This window comes from Choristoneura fumiferana, chromosome 25, assembly GCF_025370935.1.
Source record: "Choristoneura fumiferana chromosome 25, NRCan_CFum_1, whole genome shotgun sequence".
NCBI classification, from domain to species: Eukaryota; Metazoa; Arthropoda; class Insecta; order Lepidoptera; family Tortricidae; genus Choristoneura; species Choristoneura fumiferana.
In genome coordinates this window covers 1,066,680-1,085,012 of record NC_133496.1, presented here as the reverse complement: position 1 = coordinate 1,085,012, position 18,333 = coordinate 1,066,680, and the positions used below count along the sequence as shown (strand labels likewise).

The following is an 18,333-nucleotide window of genomic DNA, read 5'->3' as shown; positions in this document are numbered from 1 at the left end:
TCACGCAGCCGCGTCGCGCCCGCCGCGGAAGGTGCGCCGCTCGTCCCCACGTAGAAGTACGCCGCTGAAATACAAACACACCTCTTATAATGCCGTACTTAAGTCATAGGCGCCTTGAGCCGCCTACCGTGCTGGGAGGGCTGGCGGCAAGCAGCTACGGCGCGAGTTAGCGCTGCCTGCTGCCTACGCTGGAATTCACTCAACACCTAATGCCCGGTTCACATTATTCCAGTAAAACCATTCCAGTAGCTTTACACTGCGGTGCTCGATCGGTCTTGTGTAACTCGTTTGGAGTGTGACCCCGCAATGTATCGTTACTGGTAGGTACGATTTTACTGGAATAATGTGAACCGGGCATAAGATACTGACAAACTTGAGCATTCACTTGTATGTAACTGAACATGGCGCATTCGCCGTTTTTAATTAAATTTTGTTGAACTGAACAGAACAACGAACAGACAAACATAGCGCCAACATTGCTACACGGTCATTCTAGGGAATGTTCTAGTACATACTTGTCAATTTTTTATTATTCCCTATGATGTCGGACGGGTGGTTAGCAAAAAGCTCGAAGCAAATTTACCGTTGTTTCGCTTGAATGCTCGCTAGAATGCTCGCTAGAATGCTCGCTTAAACGCTCCTGTTTATTTTGTTAGCTTTTAATTGTAATGTAACATTCGCTAGAATGCTAGAATGTTCATTACAAGTGAATGTTTAATTTATTAGCTAGCACCTTTAGAATTTACAGAGAGGCAGGAGATCAAGAATCAATAATGATGGGAAAAATTTAGATCCGAAATCCGAAACATCAGAGAGTGGACCGGTAGCGCCAGTGTGGAAGAACTGTTTTCTCTGGCGAGAGATAAAGGAGAGATGCGGAGCTGACAGCCAGCCTCGAGCAGTCGAGAGACACCGCAAGAAGAAGGAGATCAAGAGATTGTGTAGAATTTCTGTGGCAATGTCATTCTACAGCTTTTGAGGGTGGATATCATATCGTATCTCGTACTGTGTAGCATCGATCGAGTATCATAAAGCTGCGTTTCCACCAATTTGAATGAATCGATGAATTTGATTTTCATGAACCATTAGAAACGCTTCATTTACCTATCCTCGCACAGCACAGCTCTGGTGGAAACAGCTGAGCTGAAGCCTTCCTATTGTTTTTTTTATTCGACTGGATGGCAAACGAGCAAGTGGGTCTCTTGATGGTCAGAGATCACCACCGCCCATAAACATCTGCTACACCAACAACTGTAACTACCAGATCGAATAGTTTACGCGTGCGAAGCCGCGGGTAAACTCAAGTAGACGGATATTATTAAAGATAAGGTTTTTTTTTTATTCGCCTGGATGGCAAACGAGCAAGTGGGTCTCCTGATGGTAAGAGATCACCGTTTCTTGCGGCGCATTCTTCTTGGAAATGATGGTCTTTCCGAAAGCGCTGGTAGTTTAAAAAATGACGTGTTAATGTGCCTATTTACTGAATAAATGATTTAGATTTTTTTTATTTCACGTTAACCAAAATTTCGATATAAATTTAAGGTTCCATTTTTTTTGCTGGCAAGGTTGAATGAGAAAGTAACTTCAAAGTGATCGTCTATATGATATTCATTTAAGTAATAGTTCTTAAGTTCTTAAGTGAAATGTTAATTACTTTTAATATTTTATAAGCCAGTCAAAACAATTTAAAGGCCTTTCAATCAAAATGAAAGCTTCCAACTGGAGTAATTAAGAGACTAGAAACTATTAATATCAGGTTTGAGAGCCATTAGAAGAGCGGCTTACTGTTTATGACGTAAAAAGAAACTACAACTTTGTACACCTGACTAACAACACGTTTACAAAAATGTTTTTAACTATTTACTTCAATAGTCAGAAATAAAGGAAAATATCGCTTTCTCTCTCATCCCATATCGACCAACCAACCAACTTTTGTTGGTTAGGTTATGTACCTAGTTACTACAACATAGTATGAAAGTTTTTTTATTAGGGTCTCTACTAACTACCCTTAAGGTGGTTTGGCGAGACGAGAATTAAAATTTATAGGGCAGCGATCGCGGCGGGCGCGCGCGAATGCATACAAATTTCAATTTTCGTCTCTCCTCGTCTCGTCTCGCCTCGCCGTGGAAAATCACCATTATAGTTTGCAGTTGTATCAAAAATACACGCTTTAGATAGAGAAAGATCACGGGGCAGCTACCATTAAATGACAAGGTATGTCCATGTTATGCAAACTCTCGAAACAGATCACCTTGGCTCTGGTCATTACAGTTACTCTGTAACGGCACAGTAGAGAAAAGGAGCAGTACACCGTCTTCATACAAACGGCCGGAACGCGAGTTATACCTACGCGCCACGAAATCTCAGCATACCTCGGCAACCAGCAGTCGCGAGTGCTCCGCGGTTACGTACAGACTCACGCGCATTTATTACGTAGGTACCTTAATATGGCACAACGATATAAACAGTATTGATCTTATAATGTATAATATAATAAAAACGTATTTATTGAAGTTATTTATCAGAAAGCGAATGTTTTATACTCTAAAATTCTACAATAAAACTTTTCGCAAATATTTCTCCGTAGCTAATTTATAAGTAACAAATATACGTAGTGATGAAGCCAAATAAAACCGTTTAAAACATAATACGTTTTGTGGTTTATTAAAATAACGTAAAATGCATTTTTGTTACACACTACTTAGTGCCGCCGAAGCCGTGGTGGCCTAGTGGTTCGACCTATCGCCTCTCAAGCAGAGGGTCGTGGGTTCGAACCCCGGCTCACACCTCTGAGTTTTTCGAAATTCATCTGCGGAATTACATTTGAAATTTACCACGAGCTTTGCGGTGAAGGAAAACATCGTGAGGAAACCTGCACAAACCTGCGAAGCGATTCAATGGTGCGTGCAAAGTTCCCAATCCGCACTGGGCCCGCGTGGGAACTATGGCCCAAGCCCTCTTGTTCTGAGAGGAGGCCTGTGCCCAGCAGTGGGACGTATATAGGCTGGGATGATGACTACTTAGTGCATCTTTATATATCTCCTAATCCTTTCCCTACTTTAAATTTCATGTGACATTATCAAATCAAATACATAACTGAAGAGTGACAGTTAGTAGAGTAGGCAGCCCTATCGCGCGTTTGTGTACCGAGCCGGCGTAGGTAATTAACTATATCAAGGACGCTACCGAGACGCATTACTGTCCTTTTCTCTACTGTGGTAACGGTTATAGAACAGGTTTATGTCACGTACGGATGGACTACGTATATGTAAAAAGAAGAAAGTGGTCCGACCTGCGCGCGCGCCAGCGAAAGTCATCTCTTTAGGCGGTATTTATGCAACTATCGCGCACAACGGACATGTCAATTGAGTCGACTCGCACGACAGAGACAGTATCGCTTTTAACAGGGTCGGCCTATCGGCGACTTCTGTTGCAAAGAGTTTTTGGAAATAGCTGATAGATGTTATTCTTAGGGTTCAGTTTCCTCAAACAAAACGGAACCCTTATGGGATGTCCATCTAACAAGATCCTTTTTTCTCAAGAACGAGTGGATTCAACGTGAAATTAAGTATGAATGCGAAACTATCTTGTTTCTCTGTCTTTTCACTCCTCAATCGCTGCACCAAACCAAAAAGTACGTACCTATGACAGTTCTTGTCCCGTAAAATTGCATAGTTCCCGCGAGAAAATGATAGTCAAATTTTCGCTAACGTAAGCCGCTAGTATTTAGTAAAAATTCTAATAAAATCTACTGCTGAAATAATGCGGCTTCGATCAAATATCAGCCCACATCCGCCCACTGCTGGGTAAAGGCCTCTTCATGTCCACGCCACTCTGCCCGGTCCTGTGCTAGTCTCATCCACAGTTTACCAACCGCCTGCCAGATGTCTGCGACGTGTCTCCGACCAACGGACCGGCGGTCGGCCCACCATTCTTCGACCCAATCTTGGCCACCACTCTGTAACTGCTTTCGACCACCTGTTGCGGCTTACTTCAGATAAACTTTGTATAACTACTAAATGTGAACGCTAAATGTAAATTCTACATTTGACGTAGTTTTAAATGCCTAGAAGTCTGCCTAAAACGCTTTTGCAATCAAACTCTGCCCAGCCCGATTACGATATCACCGCTGTATCGGTAATCCGGATGTCGTGCTGGTGTCGGCATGTCGGCTAATCCAGCCACCGTGCTCTGCGCAGGGCAATTATGCCACGGACGAGCTGTGTTGCCAAATTTGGTATTCAAAAATTCACCAAGAGATGATTTCATGATCCAACATTCGACCAGAGAGCACGTAATGCCTGATTCATTTTTGGATGATCGTTTAGCGTTCGGAAAAAACGGCCGTATACGTAGTACCTACTTACGCAGACTCATTAAAAGCTACAATAGAGCACTTCATCACTCTATCACTGAAACATAAATAATGATTCTGTTACGTAAAAAATATGTGTATCGATGTATTTCAGATCTGTTCACTCACCAAGGCGCGCCTTTCCACAGCTAATAAAATTTGCAATGTGCACAAGTAAACCTCGTACTTACACTTCTTAGTCTCAGTGTGCGTGACTGACGGTACGCTTGCGACTGAGGACACGTTCGAGCTATGCACACATAGACTTTTTTATGAATTAAATTCGGGTTTTGCTCCGCGGACCTTGATTTTAACAAAGCACGATATTTCAGCACAGTTGCATGCGCCACGATCACGAGACGACTTACACAGACACACAGCCACATAGACACACATAGACTGGTCGTACGGATGGATAAGTTTAAAACTACAATTATAAAATGTGTAGGGGCGCGCCTTCGTGTGCGAACAGATCTGTACTTTATCGCTATCCCACACGGGAACTCTGCAATTTTCCGGGGTAGATAAAAAGTAAACTAGCCGTTTTTGCGTGATTTACACAGTTTTGTTTGCTACACATTAGGGATGACAGTAAAATGTCTACAATATTCTCGATAAATATTCTGCACTTTCATAATAATAGCCCAAAAACCCGTTGATCTTCAGGATTTTACACAGCACTGGCAATATTATTAATGTGTAAATTGAATCAAGTAATTGTGCATGGAGGCTGGTCCGGGAGTGCGGGCGCACTAAGTGGCCATTGTGCGCAGTTTGTGGACACTTGGGGGGAGGGATGGGAGCTGGACGAGGTGCTTGCCAGGATTACATCTTGTCAAACTCTTATGATAATTATGTGGCATTGTTGGTGTTGTAAAATAAGTAACTGGCTAGATCTCTTTCTCTAACATGTTGTAATTTTGGAATATCACACAGGACAAAACTATTATAATGTCATTTTCAGGGTTTTAAAGTATCTTCGTATCAAATTTCATCACGATCGGTTGAGTACTTTATGTGTGAAACAGTAATAAACAAATAAACATATCTACTGCACAGGCCCGATGGTCGCCCAGACCAAAGTTCCTGCTGTTGCAGTTTTTTAACCCCCGACACAAAAAGAGAGGTGTTATAAGTTTGAGTTAAATATGTGTGCTGTCTGTGTGTCTGTCTGTGGCACCGTAGCGCTTAAACGGGTGGACCGATTTGAATGCAGTTTTTTTTTATTATTTAAAAGTAGGTTTTCTAGCTATGTTTCTTAGACATGTTTCATCAAAATCGGTTCAGCCGTTTTTGAGATATTGAACTGTGAAGTGACAAAGTCGAGGGTTTTCCAACCTTTGTTGGTTATAGGTTAATACTAACATTTATTTAACGCCTTGTTTGTTGTTTTTGGGGCCTTGTTTGTTGTTTTTGGGGTAAAAATTTGCTAGTTCATTTTGACCCACTTCTAGTGATGGGATGGACTTGTAATTCGGTACACATAATCATTCATCCAAAAGAATATTGCCACAATTTCTTTTTGACGATAAAACAAGAAAGTGATTTAATGATATCAAACCATAAATTCAGTCTAAAGCTTGCGTTTTGTAATTGTGCCATATTATTCTATGCGATATTTAAGTTGGATGACAATGCAAGTACAGTCAACAACAAAAGCTTGTTTTAAAAATTCGGTTTAACAGAAATTTATTGTCTTTTTAACTGAGTTGATTAAAAAATAATAAAGTCATTCCGAGCGTCATCATATACTTGGAGTTCAGCTGCTCAAAAATAAACGCGCGCGGCGACCGCGGCCCGCTACGGCGATCGCTACATTTGACTTAGTTACATAGTTTTCTGTATTTTAAGTAAACTCTAACTTTACAACTATATTTACAATACAATACAATACAAAGACTCTTTATTGTACACCAGACATAGTAAGCGATACAGAAAACAGATACACAGAGAAAAAATTACAAGGTGAGCAACAGGCGGCCTTATCGCTTAAGAGCGATCTCTTCCAGGCAATTTTTTTACAGAAAGAACTAGCTTACATCAGGTCAAATCAGAAAATTTAAACGTAACAGAAATACATCTACTAGAAATATTTACAAAATATTAAACATACTAGTATTTAGTAAATCATTAGATTCAGCAGTTGAATTAAAACTCCGGAATTTTAATAATTCCCATGGAAATTTAGTAATTCCCATGTTAATTTCGAAAAAATACAACCGAATTGAAAACCTCCTTTTTTTGAAGGCGGTTAAAAATTACATCGCGCTTCTTACTAATGTTGAACATAAAGCACCCGCGTCTCTAATACTATTATACAAACATACATACACACACACACACAGGCTATTTTCTTTACTTCCTGTAATTTAAATAGTTGTACTTAACTTAATTTTTATTTTGTTTTCATTTTTTTTTCAAGGCAAACATCTCTATTTGTGAATTTTGGGGAGGAGCACTGCTTATCCTAAAGCACAGGTTTTACCTACTTAGGAAGCAGAGTTTTTCTAGTATAAATTGTCATTTTTGTAACTGAATGTTTTTATGAATAAATTATTATTGTTATTATTATTCAAATTTCATTCTACCCATCCAGCCCTTTTAGTCTGAATAATTAATTTCGAGATTAGTCGCTGGCAAAAGCTAGTTCATAGGGATCATAAAATGCGAGCAAAATCGATTGAAATGACGTAATGACATTTTAGGAACCCTGTTCAAACAAATAGGTGGGTTGTGGCAGTTACGTATTTTATTCACTTAGCTGTACTAATGCACATACTTCGACTCACTTAGCAAACTTATATCAATCAAATATCAGCCCACAGCCACCCACTGCTGGATCCTCTTCATTTTCACGCCACTCTGCCCGGTCCTGTGCTAGTCTCATCCACAGTTTACCAACGGCCTGCCAGATGTCATTCGACCAACGGACCAGCAAACAACAAAAAAGTTATATCATTAAAACAAATTAAATGTATGCAATCGCATAATGAATGCATGTTTGAACTCCTAAACTGAGCCTCCAACCCAGCGACATGTGCTAATTCGTTTCCGACGGCCATGTTGCTGACCCACTTCCGGGCCTTTTTAACGCAACTTTAATCATTTGTTACGCCGTCGAGATTATAAAGTTTGCGGAATTCCAGCATTTATTACTTTTAAGGCTTTTATTTTGAGTAATTCGGCAACTAAACGGATTCGCTTGTTTAGCAATTTCGGGAGTTTGTTCCAGTTTTTATTTATGTGTTGTTTTATTATCATCATCATCAGCCGGATGACGGCCATCGATGATCAAAGGCCTCCCCATAACACCACAAGGAACGAACTCACCACTTGCATCCACCGGTTGCCCGGAACTCTCGTGATATCGTCACTCCACCTAGATGTGCTAGGACCCTGTCACGCCATTGCTGGGAAAGGAGGACCAGGAATGGCTCCCCCAGAAGATGAATCCGGAAACGGATAACCGCCCCCTGGCGATTAGCGGGTTATACCGTTCAACCGCTGCGTCGCCGGCAAGGCGTCGAGTACTGCGCACCCCGTTCCGGGGGTTTTAGTGGGTAAAAACCCCACATAACCCATCGTCTCCCCGTGTTGACGGGGTGTCTGGCAGCAGATTTCCCCCGCAACAAAAAGGACGTGTTGCTTCGAATGTGTTTTAAACCCCTGATGCAAAAAGAGGGGTGTTATAAGTTAGACCGTTATGTGTGTCACTGTGTCTGTCTGTGGAACCGTAGCTCTTAAACGGGTCAACCGATTCGAATGCGGATTTTTTTATTTCAAAGCAGGATTTCTATCGATGGTACTTAGACATGTATTATCAAAATCGGTTCAGCCGTTTTTGAGATATTGGACTTTGAAGTGACAATGTCGGGGTTTTCTAACTTTTTGTATGTTCTTCATGAACCAATAGAAACGCTTCATATACCTATCCTCGCACAGCACCGCTCTGGTGGAAACAGCTGAGCGGAGCGAGGCGAGGTAAATGAATCGTTTCTATTGGTTCATGAAAAACACATTCCCGCGACAGATCCTCGCACATCTTTCGTTGAAACGCAGCAAATAAAAATGAGTTTTTTTTTTATAAATTTTGTTACTTGATTATCGTTGTATGACTTTATCCCACTAATCCTACTAATATAATAAATGTTAAAGTTTGTTAGTGAGTGAGTGAGTATGTTTGTTACTTCTCCACGCTGAAACGGCTGGACGGATTTGGATGAAATTTGGCATAAAGTTAGTTTCTAACCTGGATTGAAACAAAGGATACTTTTTATCCCGATATTCGCACGGGATAGGGATAAAATCTTGAAAAAACAACCGCTGGGTTTAAGAGTCATGAAATTTGGCATGGTTGTTATAATACAACGTCAATGAAAACCACGATCTAATTTTAGGGAATTTAATGAAATCCCGGAATTTCAATTCGACTGCTGTATCTAATGATTTACGCGTGCGAACCGCGGGTAAACGCTAGTATTATAAATGTGAAACTTTGTAAGTCTGTTTGTTACTTCATTTTAAGAGTAAACGAAGTGTAAATCGGGAAGAGCGAGTCCTCCTGATACAGATGTACAAACGCCTGCTAGGAGGCCTCCACTATCATACTGTAAAATGTTTTAAAGATTATTATTATTATTACGAGTATTATATATCACGTCTAAGCCGCTGAACCGATTTAGATGAATTCAGTATACAGATAGTTCGAGTCCCGGGGAAGGGCATAGAATAGTTTTATCCCGGAAAATTTCATAGTTCCAGCTGGATAGTGAAAACCGGAGTCGCGGGTAACAGGCTAGTTTACTAATATAGCAGTTGTCTTCAACGTTTGCTTAATCCGTGCTCTCCAGCGACGTGCCGCGGTAAACGGTAAGTCGGCCGGCGCCAGCGCAGAACGTAACGGCGCGTGTACCGTTCACCGTAACATTTACGCGCAGCCGCGAGGACCCCGGGGGTCTTCATTATTTTTGCTGCAAATGTATGCATCAAAGTGTTAATTAAAGCTGATTGGAATGTCTCCGTGTTGATGGGCGATGAAGAGACACTTGGCAGAGGATTTAGGCGCCATATTATTATGGAGCTATACTATGATCAAAAGTTATGATTTATATGGAAAAACAAGCTATTGCCCGCAACTACGTCCGCTTAAAGTACTATTTCGTAGCTCTTCCTCTAGGAGCAACGCGAAACGGTGGCTGCTGCAGAACGCGCACTGTGCGCCACCGCTCTGCTCGCGCAACTACCTGGCGAAACTAATACCAGCCTATATACGTCCCACTACTGGGCACAGGCCTCCCCTTGAACCAAATGAACTTAGGCTAATTTTGCGGGAAATCAGCATAGTCCCCGCGGGATAGGGATAAACGAATTCTTCGCAGATAAAGACGCGGGCAACAGCTAGGTAGTGTATAATTATTTTTTACTTTTTAGTGTTCTTTTTTTGCGGCGTTATTTGTGTTTGCGGTTTTTTAATTTTTAATTAAAATAGCTGCTATTCATATAATCATGACTGCAATGCAATCGCGGCACACCCAGAAAATATACGCGGCACACCGGTTGGAAACGTCTGGATTAGTGTATCGCGATGCATAAAGACTGGCGCATGCGTGCAGACGCATAAGCATAGTTAGCCTACATTAGCCCGCTGCCGAGCGGTCTGTTCATTCACGCGTATCGCTTAAACTCAGAGCGCTGTTCGGGTCGAGAGCAGGCGTGTGCATTTGGTTGCGGCAATTTCTGGAATGGTTTGTTTTCATGCTGAGATTTATTAAAAACTGGCCAAGTACGAGTCGGATTCGTGCGCCGAGGATTCCGTACAAATTTGTATGTATTGAATATCCAGTGTTAGCAGTTAGCAGAGCCTTCTGAGCAAGTGGGGTCATTTTGGATGGTACTGACATAGTAACGACTTTTTTCAACAAAACATCTAAAAAAGCTTGTTTTTTACCCGAACATACACCTGTAAATCAACCCTTTCTATAGAAATAGAAATAGAAATAATTCATTTGCAAGAATACGGTTAGTTAAAGGTCAATTGTCATTCTGCTAGGATAACCTATTTCATTTCATTATGTACAATAAAGCCCACTCAGTTTATCGACTTTGTTTCAGTTACTTCAACATTTTTGATACAAAATCAGTCGCGAAACAAACGTGACCACAATATTCCGCTTAACTACATAAATGTGTGGTACCTTTGCATACTAATTTTTAAAGCAGCAATACGCACCTTTGTCTAATTAATAAGAAACCCGTTCAAAAAAACTCTAAACCCAAGAGTGCTTGTAACGGTTTCAAATGACATTTGCAAGCCGTCACTGCGCGAATACATTTTGAGTCACAATTATATCAGATTGATAAAAAATATTGTTTGAAAAGCGCCATCTAGCAAAAATCACAGACAACTGTAACGTTACTGGGGCTCTAATTTAATCTAAGATAATATTAAGAATACTGTTTAAGTATCTAATTACAATTTTAAATATCAGAGGGCGCTGTTATGTATAGGAAACTAATTAACATTAATTTATAAGTTATTTCCTGAAAATTGAGAGGGAACAAACATTCAAATTGAATGCAATGAGTTTTGTATGAGTTTCAGCGAAATATTAGTTATAAAAACATTCTACATTAGGTAGAAAATGTATAAAACAGAAATTAGTATGTTTGTCATGATTACATGAAATATATCCAAAATGCAAGGAAAATTCATATTAAATAAGATTGTATAGGAGATAAGCTTTCTTTTATCCAAGTTTCGCATCTTTCTGTTCAGTAGTTAAGTCACAATTAAACTTCAAAGTTATGGTGTTATTTAGTATTGAGCGGGTAGCGGACATGTATTGAGAGTGAAGGAATATATTAAATACTCATTAATTAATTAGAAAAATGGGATTTACGTTGTTGATTTTGGAAATATATTTAGATTTCATTTCACAAATATTGGAAAACCTATTCATCCATTTAAACTATATAAAAAAGTAGTAGTTTTGTTAATAATTGGTTAGGGCTGTGACGTCATACGCCGAAGCTGGTGAGGCCGTTGAGGCGGGAGAGGCTCGAGACGCCCGTGAGGTCAAAGAAGACAGTGAGGCCGTTGACGACGTTGAGGCTGAAAGGGCTGAAAGACTATAAATAGGAGTGGAATCGTAGGCCCGGGCATTCATTTTTGGTCTTGACGGCGAGCACATTAACTTTTTAAATTGAGGGCAGAGGGTTGTTTCTAGTATTAGGGTTCAGTTCGAAGCGACTTTAAATTTACGCGGGTTCTTGCTGTATAAATTTATTTGGGGTTTTAATCATTTCTTATTTTATTATTGGGAATTTTACATAGTCTATTTGGGTATTAATACAAATTGCAGAGTGAGTATTGTCTTATAAAATGGATACATTTCTTAATCAGATGGATTATAGTTTGCTACTGATTATAGTGGTAAATTATTATCTTCATTACAATTATGTTTGAAATATTTAGTGCTGATTTTCATTCGGAAAGTCGTTGCGAGGGAGTCTTTGCGGTCCTGTGACGGTGAAGTCCCTTAATTGTTTCTGTAGTGTGGAGTGATCGTTTTATAGCGTTTCATTTCAGCCTACGTTTGTATTGTACTAATCCATAACTTTTCTGTGTTTTTCCCAACTTAATGGAAATGACTTTGGTTCCTCCATAACGTACCTTGGTTGAGCTTTAAGTCCGTTTATATCGTCTGACACCTAACGGTGATAACCGTGGATGATATAGACTTCCACTTCCTGAAGCTGTGGTGCCTTCAGCGGCAAATTACTGTCGTACCAGCCACCAGTGGATTCTGTTTGTCTTTTGTAACGACTAAGTAGCGCTCGTCGAAGTGAATGCGTGTCTTGTTGACGCTTAGTTTGTACTTAAGAAACTCAGAATTCCTGTCCCCTATTTATTTACGTATTTATGCACAACGTTAGGTATTCTGCTGTTCCGCGGGGCTCTCCGTCATAGGGACTTTCCTTCGGGAAAGTTGAGAGCTCAGCACCTTGTAGGGACCGATAGGGCTTTAGGTATACACACCATCTTTGTTGATAGGAGAGTAGAAGGAATTCCTTACACCGGGAATTTCTACATTACACTAAATGTACATGTGGGATTATTTCCCTAGTTTTGCTAATCACAGACAGAGTGTAGGGGCCTCGGGCAAGCTTAAAGTACAATTGTAGGATTTATTAGGGCTATATAGGTAGGGAAGTTCATAGGGCTTAGCTAGAGTAGCGTTTCCTTACACCGGGAAAAGTTACTATTTTTAACTCACCACACAATTAGTTCACCTATGAGGGTTTTCCTCCAAATTGCTAAACTTCAACACAGAGCTAGGGAAAGTTTAAATTCTTACGCACCATTTTATTTCTAGATTTCTAAATTCTATTGACAAACTCAATTTTAATATTTAAGAAACTCCTAAGAGTGTCTATCTAAGACAGCCATGGGCTCCGTTTAAATTATAATTTTATCACATTATAAAGCTAGCTTGAAAATATAGATTGAGGATTTGGTACAGCCAGGGAGGCTCCCCGTTGGTTGTCTTACTGCCTGTAGGAGAAGACACTGACACGGCTTGTTACTACATGAATCATCTATAGTCAATTACCTAAAGGGATTGATATGATAGCTATCTTTATAGCATAAAGGGGTTACTGTGGGAGAGTGGCCTCTGGGATCGACTGCTTTATGTTTGAGTTATTAAACTAATTAGAAGTATTTATAATTACTTGATTGAATGAGTCAAAAGATTAAACAATTAATGGTAACTATAGGGACTTAGGTATATTATTATATATGTACCTATTATCAATCTACAGTAGAGTTTACTGGTGAATGAGTCGGAAGATTGGCAATTTCACTGGTAAGCTTATACAATGAATGAGTCATAAGGTTAGGCCTTTCATTGTTACTATGGTAGGGACTCGATGGAAAAGTCATAAGGTTAGGCTTTCCATTGATATTCTGCAGTAGGGTATACATGTGAATGAGTCATAAGGTTAGGCGAGTTCACTGGTATCCTATTGTAAACTAAGCATAACATTTGCCATAGAATTGTATCTGTACTAAAGACTTTGTCATGCACCATAGTTAGTGCGTAGTTTTCCTGATCTGCAATATACCTCTTCTGAAAGGGGAATATTGTTGTTTTTGGAGGCGCTGGTGGGTTCATAGGGGATGGTATATGGCTTTAAACCATATTTGGCGGAACCCCGGGGCATTGTGCCCCCGGTATCAGTCCGAAATACACTTACAATTCATATCCCAGTTTGAGAAATTCCTGAGAAAAATACTTTTCTACATAGTTTCCTTAATCATATAATAATTATTCCATTCTTACTTTTCACTTAAATTACTTTGGGTTACTCAGTGCACACAACGTAGGTTCTATATATATCACTAGACGATTCACATGGCCACTTTAACTAATATTCATAAGTAGGAGTATTTACCTGAACAAAGTTTTACTAGTTAGATAAAAATTAAGAGTTGTTAAGTTTTACTGATAAGTATGTTAAATAATTAATTTAGTTGTAAGCACAAGATAGATATAAGTATCAGTAGCAAGAATCATCATCATCAGTTCAGTTGTACAGTATGAACAGTTACATGCTCTTAATTCCCCGCGCGCGCATAAATGCAGCGCCATTAGTATTTACATGCAGCCGCATTAAGGCCATGCATTGTACTTGCACTCAGCTACTTGTTACTTGCACTCTACTGGCTACTTGTTACTTGTCGCTCGCGCTGGCTTCGAGCACTTTCCTCTGCTCGAGTGAACCGCGTCTTCATTACACTTAGCGGGGTACACACGGGTAGAGTTTCCCGACGTGCCCGTTGTGAGGAGAGAAAAAAAAATTTATAAATGCGAAAGTAAAAGGTGTTTGTTTGTTTTTTTGTTACTTCATCACGTTCAAACCGCTGAATTGGTTTAGATGAAATTCGCTATACAGGTAGTTTGCGTCCCAGGAGAAGACATAGAATAGTTTTTATCCCGGAAAATTGCATAGTTCCCACAGGAGGAAAACCGAATTCTACGCGGACAGAGTCGCGGGTAACGGCTAGTTGTTAATAAGAATCATAAGCGCTCGTTGTAGTTCTGTTAGTTAAACATGGTTTGACATTCGTGTCTTTATCTGTCAGAATTATGAAATTGGGCCATAGTTCACACGATCAAAAAAGACCATAATCACTGAACCTCCAAAAATAAGTTTGTTTTCAATCTCAAACTAAAAACATTTATTGTCATAAAAAAACACACTACATCACAACAAAAATACAGTAAAAACATGAATAGGAGAAGAGTTTTCCTTTATAATGTACTAGAAGTACAAACCTTCTTTTTAAGGTTCCGTACCTCAAAAGCAAAAAACGGAACCCTTATAGGATCACTTTTTGTCCGTCTGTCTGTCTGTCTGTCTGTGAATCAAAACCTACAGGGTACTTCCCGTGAACTCAGAATCTTGAAATTTGCTGCGAAGCAACGTTTTATAGCACAGATAAAGGAAAAATTTGCGAAAAGCGTAAATTTTGAGTTACGTCATATAATAAAAATATTTTTAATAATTTGTACGGAACCCTCGGTGCGCGAGTCCGACTCGCACTTGGCTGTTTTTTTTTAACTTTCATTTTGTATGCAATCTTCAAAAAGTGACTCTGACATACTCCTGGCCATGCAGTTTTTCTTATTACAAAGTTCTAAACGTCTTCATAATACATGAAACTTATCCTGAAGCCGTTTAAAGTTTTCCGAAATAAATAAATTAATCATTATTATTAACGTCCAATGAGAAACGGGTGTCGATTAAGCTAAAGCCACTCTGTGATCTGATCAATTACTGCAATGACATGATGACTCATACAAGTTTATTTTGTTCAAGCTGACATGTGACAGGAGATACGTTAAACGCTGCTTAGCACTATTTGTAACTTTCACCTTTCTCTGCAACACGGAAAGGAGACTATTGTGTTCAGTTATCATTATAATTTGTTGCTCAGCTCTAATCAACGGTAAATACATCTTTTCGCTTCCTTATTGAGTTTCACAACAGTTACGTAAGAAACAATAAAACACAGTGTCGTGTAGTTACATCAGTGTTTTTCTCCGAATACTCGGCTGTATATTTCCAACCTATCGCATTCGCGCAAAACATATTCCACCAAACTATCTCCAGCTAACTATTATTTCCATCCACTTAAATCAACTGCAGCCAGATCGATCCAAAACAAACTCTACCATAATTCACATAAAGGCTTCTTTAGATGTATATGCTTGGAATTTTATAGACAAGGCTGGTTTGTAGTTGATTGAGGGAGGTTATACCCTATGTTGTTGTAGAGAGAGGTGAAGTGGGTTGTATTTTGAGGGTGGTATGATGATGTTGGAGCGAGTGGAAAGGGCATTGTCGAGCGGCCGCGTGGACGGCCGCCGGCCGGTGACCCACTTGCTCTTTGCGAGCTTTAGTCAATACAGCCAGCGCTGACAAATGGAAAGGTTAGTGGGTAATAATTTACAACTGACTGGTCTCAATAAAACTGTCTAGTTTGGCTAGCTACAGATTGACTCAGTTCTACGTAGAATGTAACATAACATAATTAAAACCGTGAAGCTGGAATGATACAACTAAGTGTTTATATTATAAGTTTTTTTTTTACTGCTTTATGGTGTGCAATAAAGAATATTTGTATTGTATTGTATTGATACAACTCGTCACATTTCTACTGGTCTGGATCGGCACGGATGATGTTCATCAGAACGTCCTGGCCGACCGGTGTGTGTGACGATGAACCCTGATTCTCGGTGGGTCTGTGGCCGACCTTATGCAGTTTGAAGAAAAGTGCAATTCTGCTGGGAATCCTTTCATTTCGCCTAAATCTTTTTTACAAATAATTCGTTTCACTAATGTTTCATTTGGCCGATTTTTTTTTCTGAAACTGTGAATGATTCATAATTTATTTCTAGACGATTGTGTAAAACTGTAGTAGGTTAAGTTATGTTATTTAAAAAATCCCTGAAATATCCTTAGTTATAATAAACGCCTTCATTGGCATCTCGCGTTTAAGGTAACTCGATCGAAAGGAATTGTACTACAGTTTCAGAATAAAATGCATTTGGCCAAATGAAACATTTATAAAACGAATCAAATGATTCGTTTCACAAACAAATGAATTTGTGAAACATTTTTTTACAAAAATCAATGTTTTGCAAATGTAAAAAAAATGTTTTGTTGTAGTTGTTATCAAACAGTGTGTCTGTAGTGGGTACTGACCTGGCCCCTCCCCGTCGTAGTGGAAGTCCTGAAGGAAGATGGTGCGCGCGTCGACGGCGAAGGCGCGCCCGCGCACACCGTGCTGCAGCTGCGAGAGCGCGCCCAGCGGCTTGCCCACGTAGCGCTCCGCGGAGCTCCCGCCTGGAAGGAGGCAAGCCTTTAGTCGCCGTGAAACCGTTTGGGGTGGAAACCCTAGACCTATGAGGTCCAGGCGCGAAGGAATTTGTAAAAGAGATTTCTTCGCGCCCGGTAAAGACGACTGGCGACCAGAGGGCAGGCAGCTATTCAGTCAACGTTTGAGGGAACGCGCAAACGCTGCTTCTCTCCTGGGAACTATGCCGTCGTCGGACATTTATAAACTATTTTTTTTTGTTTTGTTTTTGTTTAATTAGTTGCTCTTTAATGATTTATTTGTTCTTGCATAAACAACTAATAGATTATTGATTTTATTAATAGAACTTTTCTTCAACAAATCGTCGTTGTGTAAATTACCAACAAAGCAATATGCAAGTATTAGAAAACACTGTTTTATACAAGTAATGGAATCATCTGTTCTAGGAGTCGTAACTTATAATGCGAGTAGTTGCAATAGAGATTGTTATTTGCGATTTGATGCGATTGATGTTTTTGGGTGGGTTGGTTGTGCGTAACTTGGTGCAGTTATTATCATTTTATTCGGCGGGTATTGCCAAGAAATACGAGTTTGAATGCCCAATATCTTGCTACGAAAACGGCCACATGTATTGTGTATGCCGCCTGCCCGCTGCCAGTTACCGTCCAGTTCACCGCCTTAACCGTTTTATAAAAATTTCTGCTTTCGCTTGCAAATTAAATGTAAACATCCGTAGTTAGGTACACATTAAGGAAGCTTCATCAGTAATGGTTCCACTGAACTCGGAACATCGAGCAATGGTAGCCACTGACCCGTTCGAAAGTGACCGTCGAGAAAAAGTTACCAGAACAACTTTAAGGATCCACTCCTGAGCTTAATAATCTGAGCAGCAAAGCCCAGTTTCCAACAGAACGCCCTGTTCAGGACAAGGTGATTGACATGCGTGTAATTAATTTTATTGCTCCGTTATTTAAATGCAAGCGCAGTTTTATTTTAAACGACTGTCAGATAACAATCTGACATGTTACGGTGTAGCTGCGAGTGTTACGTGCCGTGGTCAACAACAATAAAGCAATTCGCATACTTATTTGACCTACAAAACAAACTCACCATACACAAGCACACTTATAAGCCTTTTGTTAGAGCTGTCGCGCCCTACCACCGCATTTTCGCACATGAGCAAATTAAAAATACGCGCGACATGTAATTTTTTTTTAATCTTTATTTATTATGGAACTTTGATCAAAAGATAATGAACATGGCAGTTCCCAAAGGCCTTAACTATAAAAACACCACAACAGCCATACGATTTAAATGAGTAACGACTCGTGCCAAGAGGGACATGACATGTCCTCCAAACCATACCACCGGATTCCCTGCCACAGGGTGGCAAACCTGCGCACGGATTCTCTTACACAGAACTCGAAACAAATGTCTACCACAAATCTGTCTACTCACTTATCCGTAAATCCGTATACAAATCTAGCAGCCTGCAACCAAGGCTTCGACAATATGGCTTGGAAAATACCAACATTTAAGATATTGACATTCCAAATTGAGTAAAACATATTCCCTCTTGGCTCGAGTCCTTACA

At 39.9% G+C, this 18,333-nt stretch overlaps 1 protein-coding gene across 3 annotated transcripts in view; it reads right to left on the bottom strand.

Annotated features, from left to right (window-relative positions):
* The window catches only part of Skel (DM13 and DOMON_DOH domain-containing protein skeletor), a 139,029-nt gene that overhangs the window by 99,401 nt on the left and 21,295 nt on the right, over nt 1–18,333 (bottom strand). For all 3 annotated transcript variants that reach the window (XM_074107518.1, XM_074107517.1, XM_074107516.1), the window contains exon 2: nt 16,628–16,768. In XM_074107518.1, the coding sequence (XP_073963619.1) occupies nt 16,628–16,768 (141 nt within the window). The remainder of the gene's footprint in view (nt 1–16,627; nt 16,769–18,333) is intronic.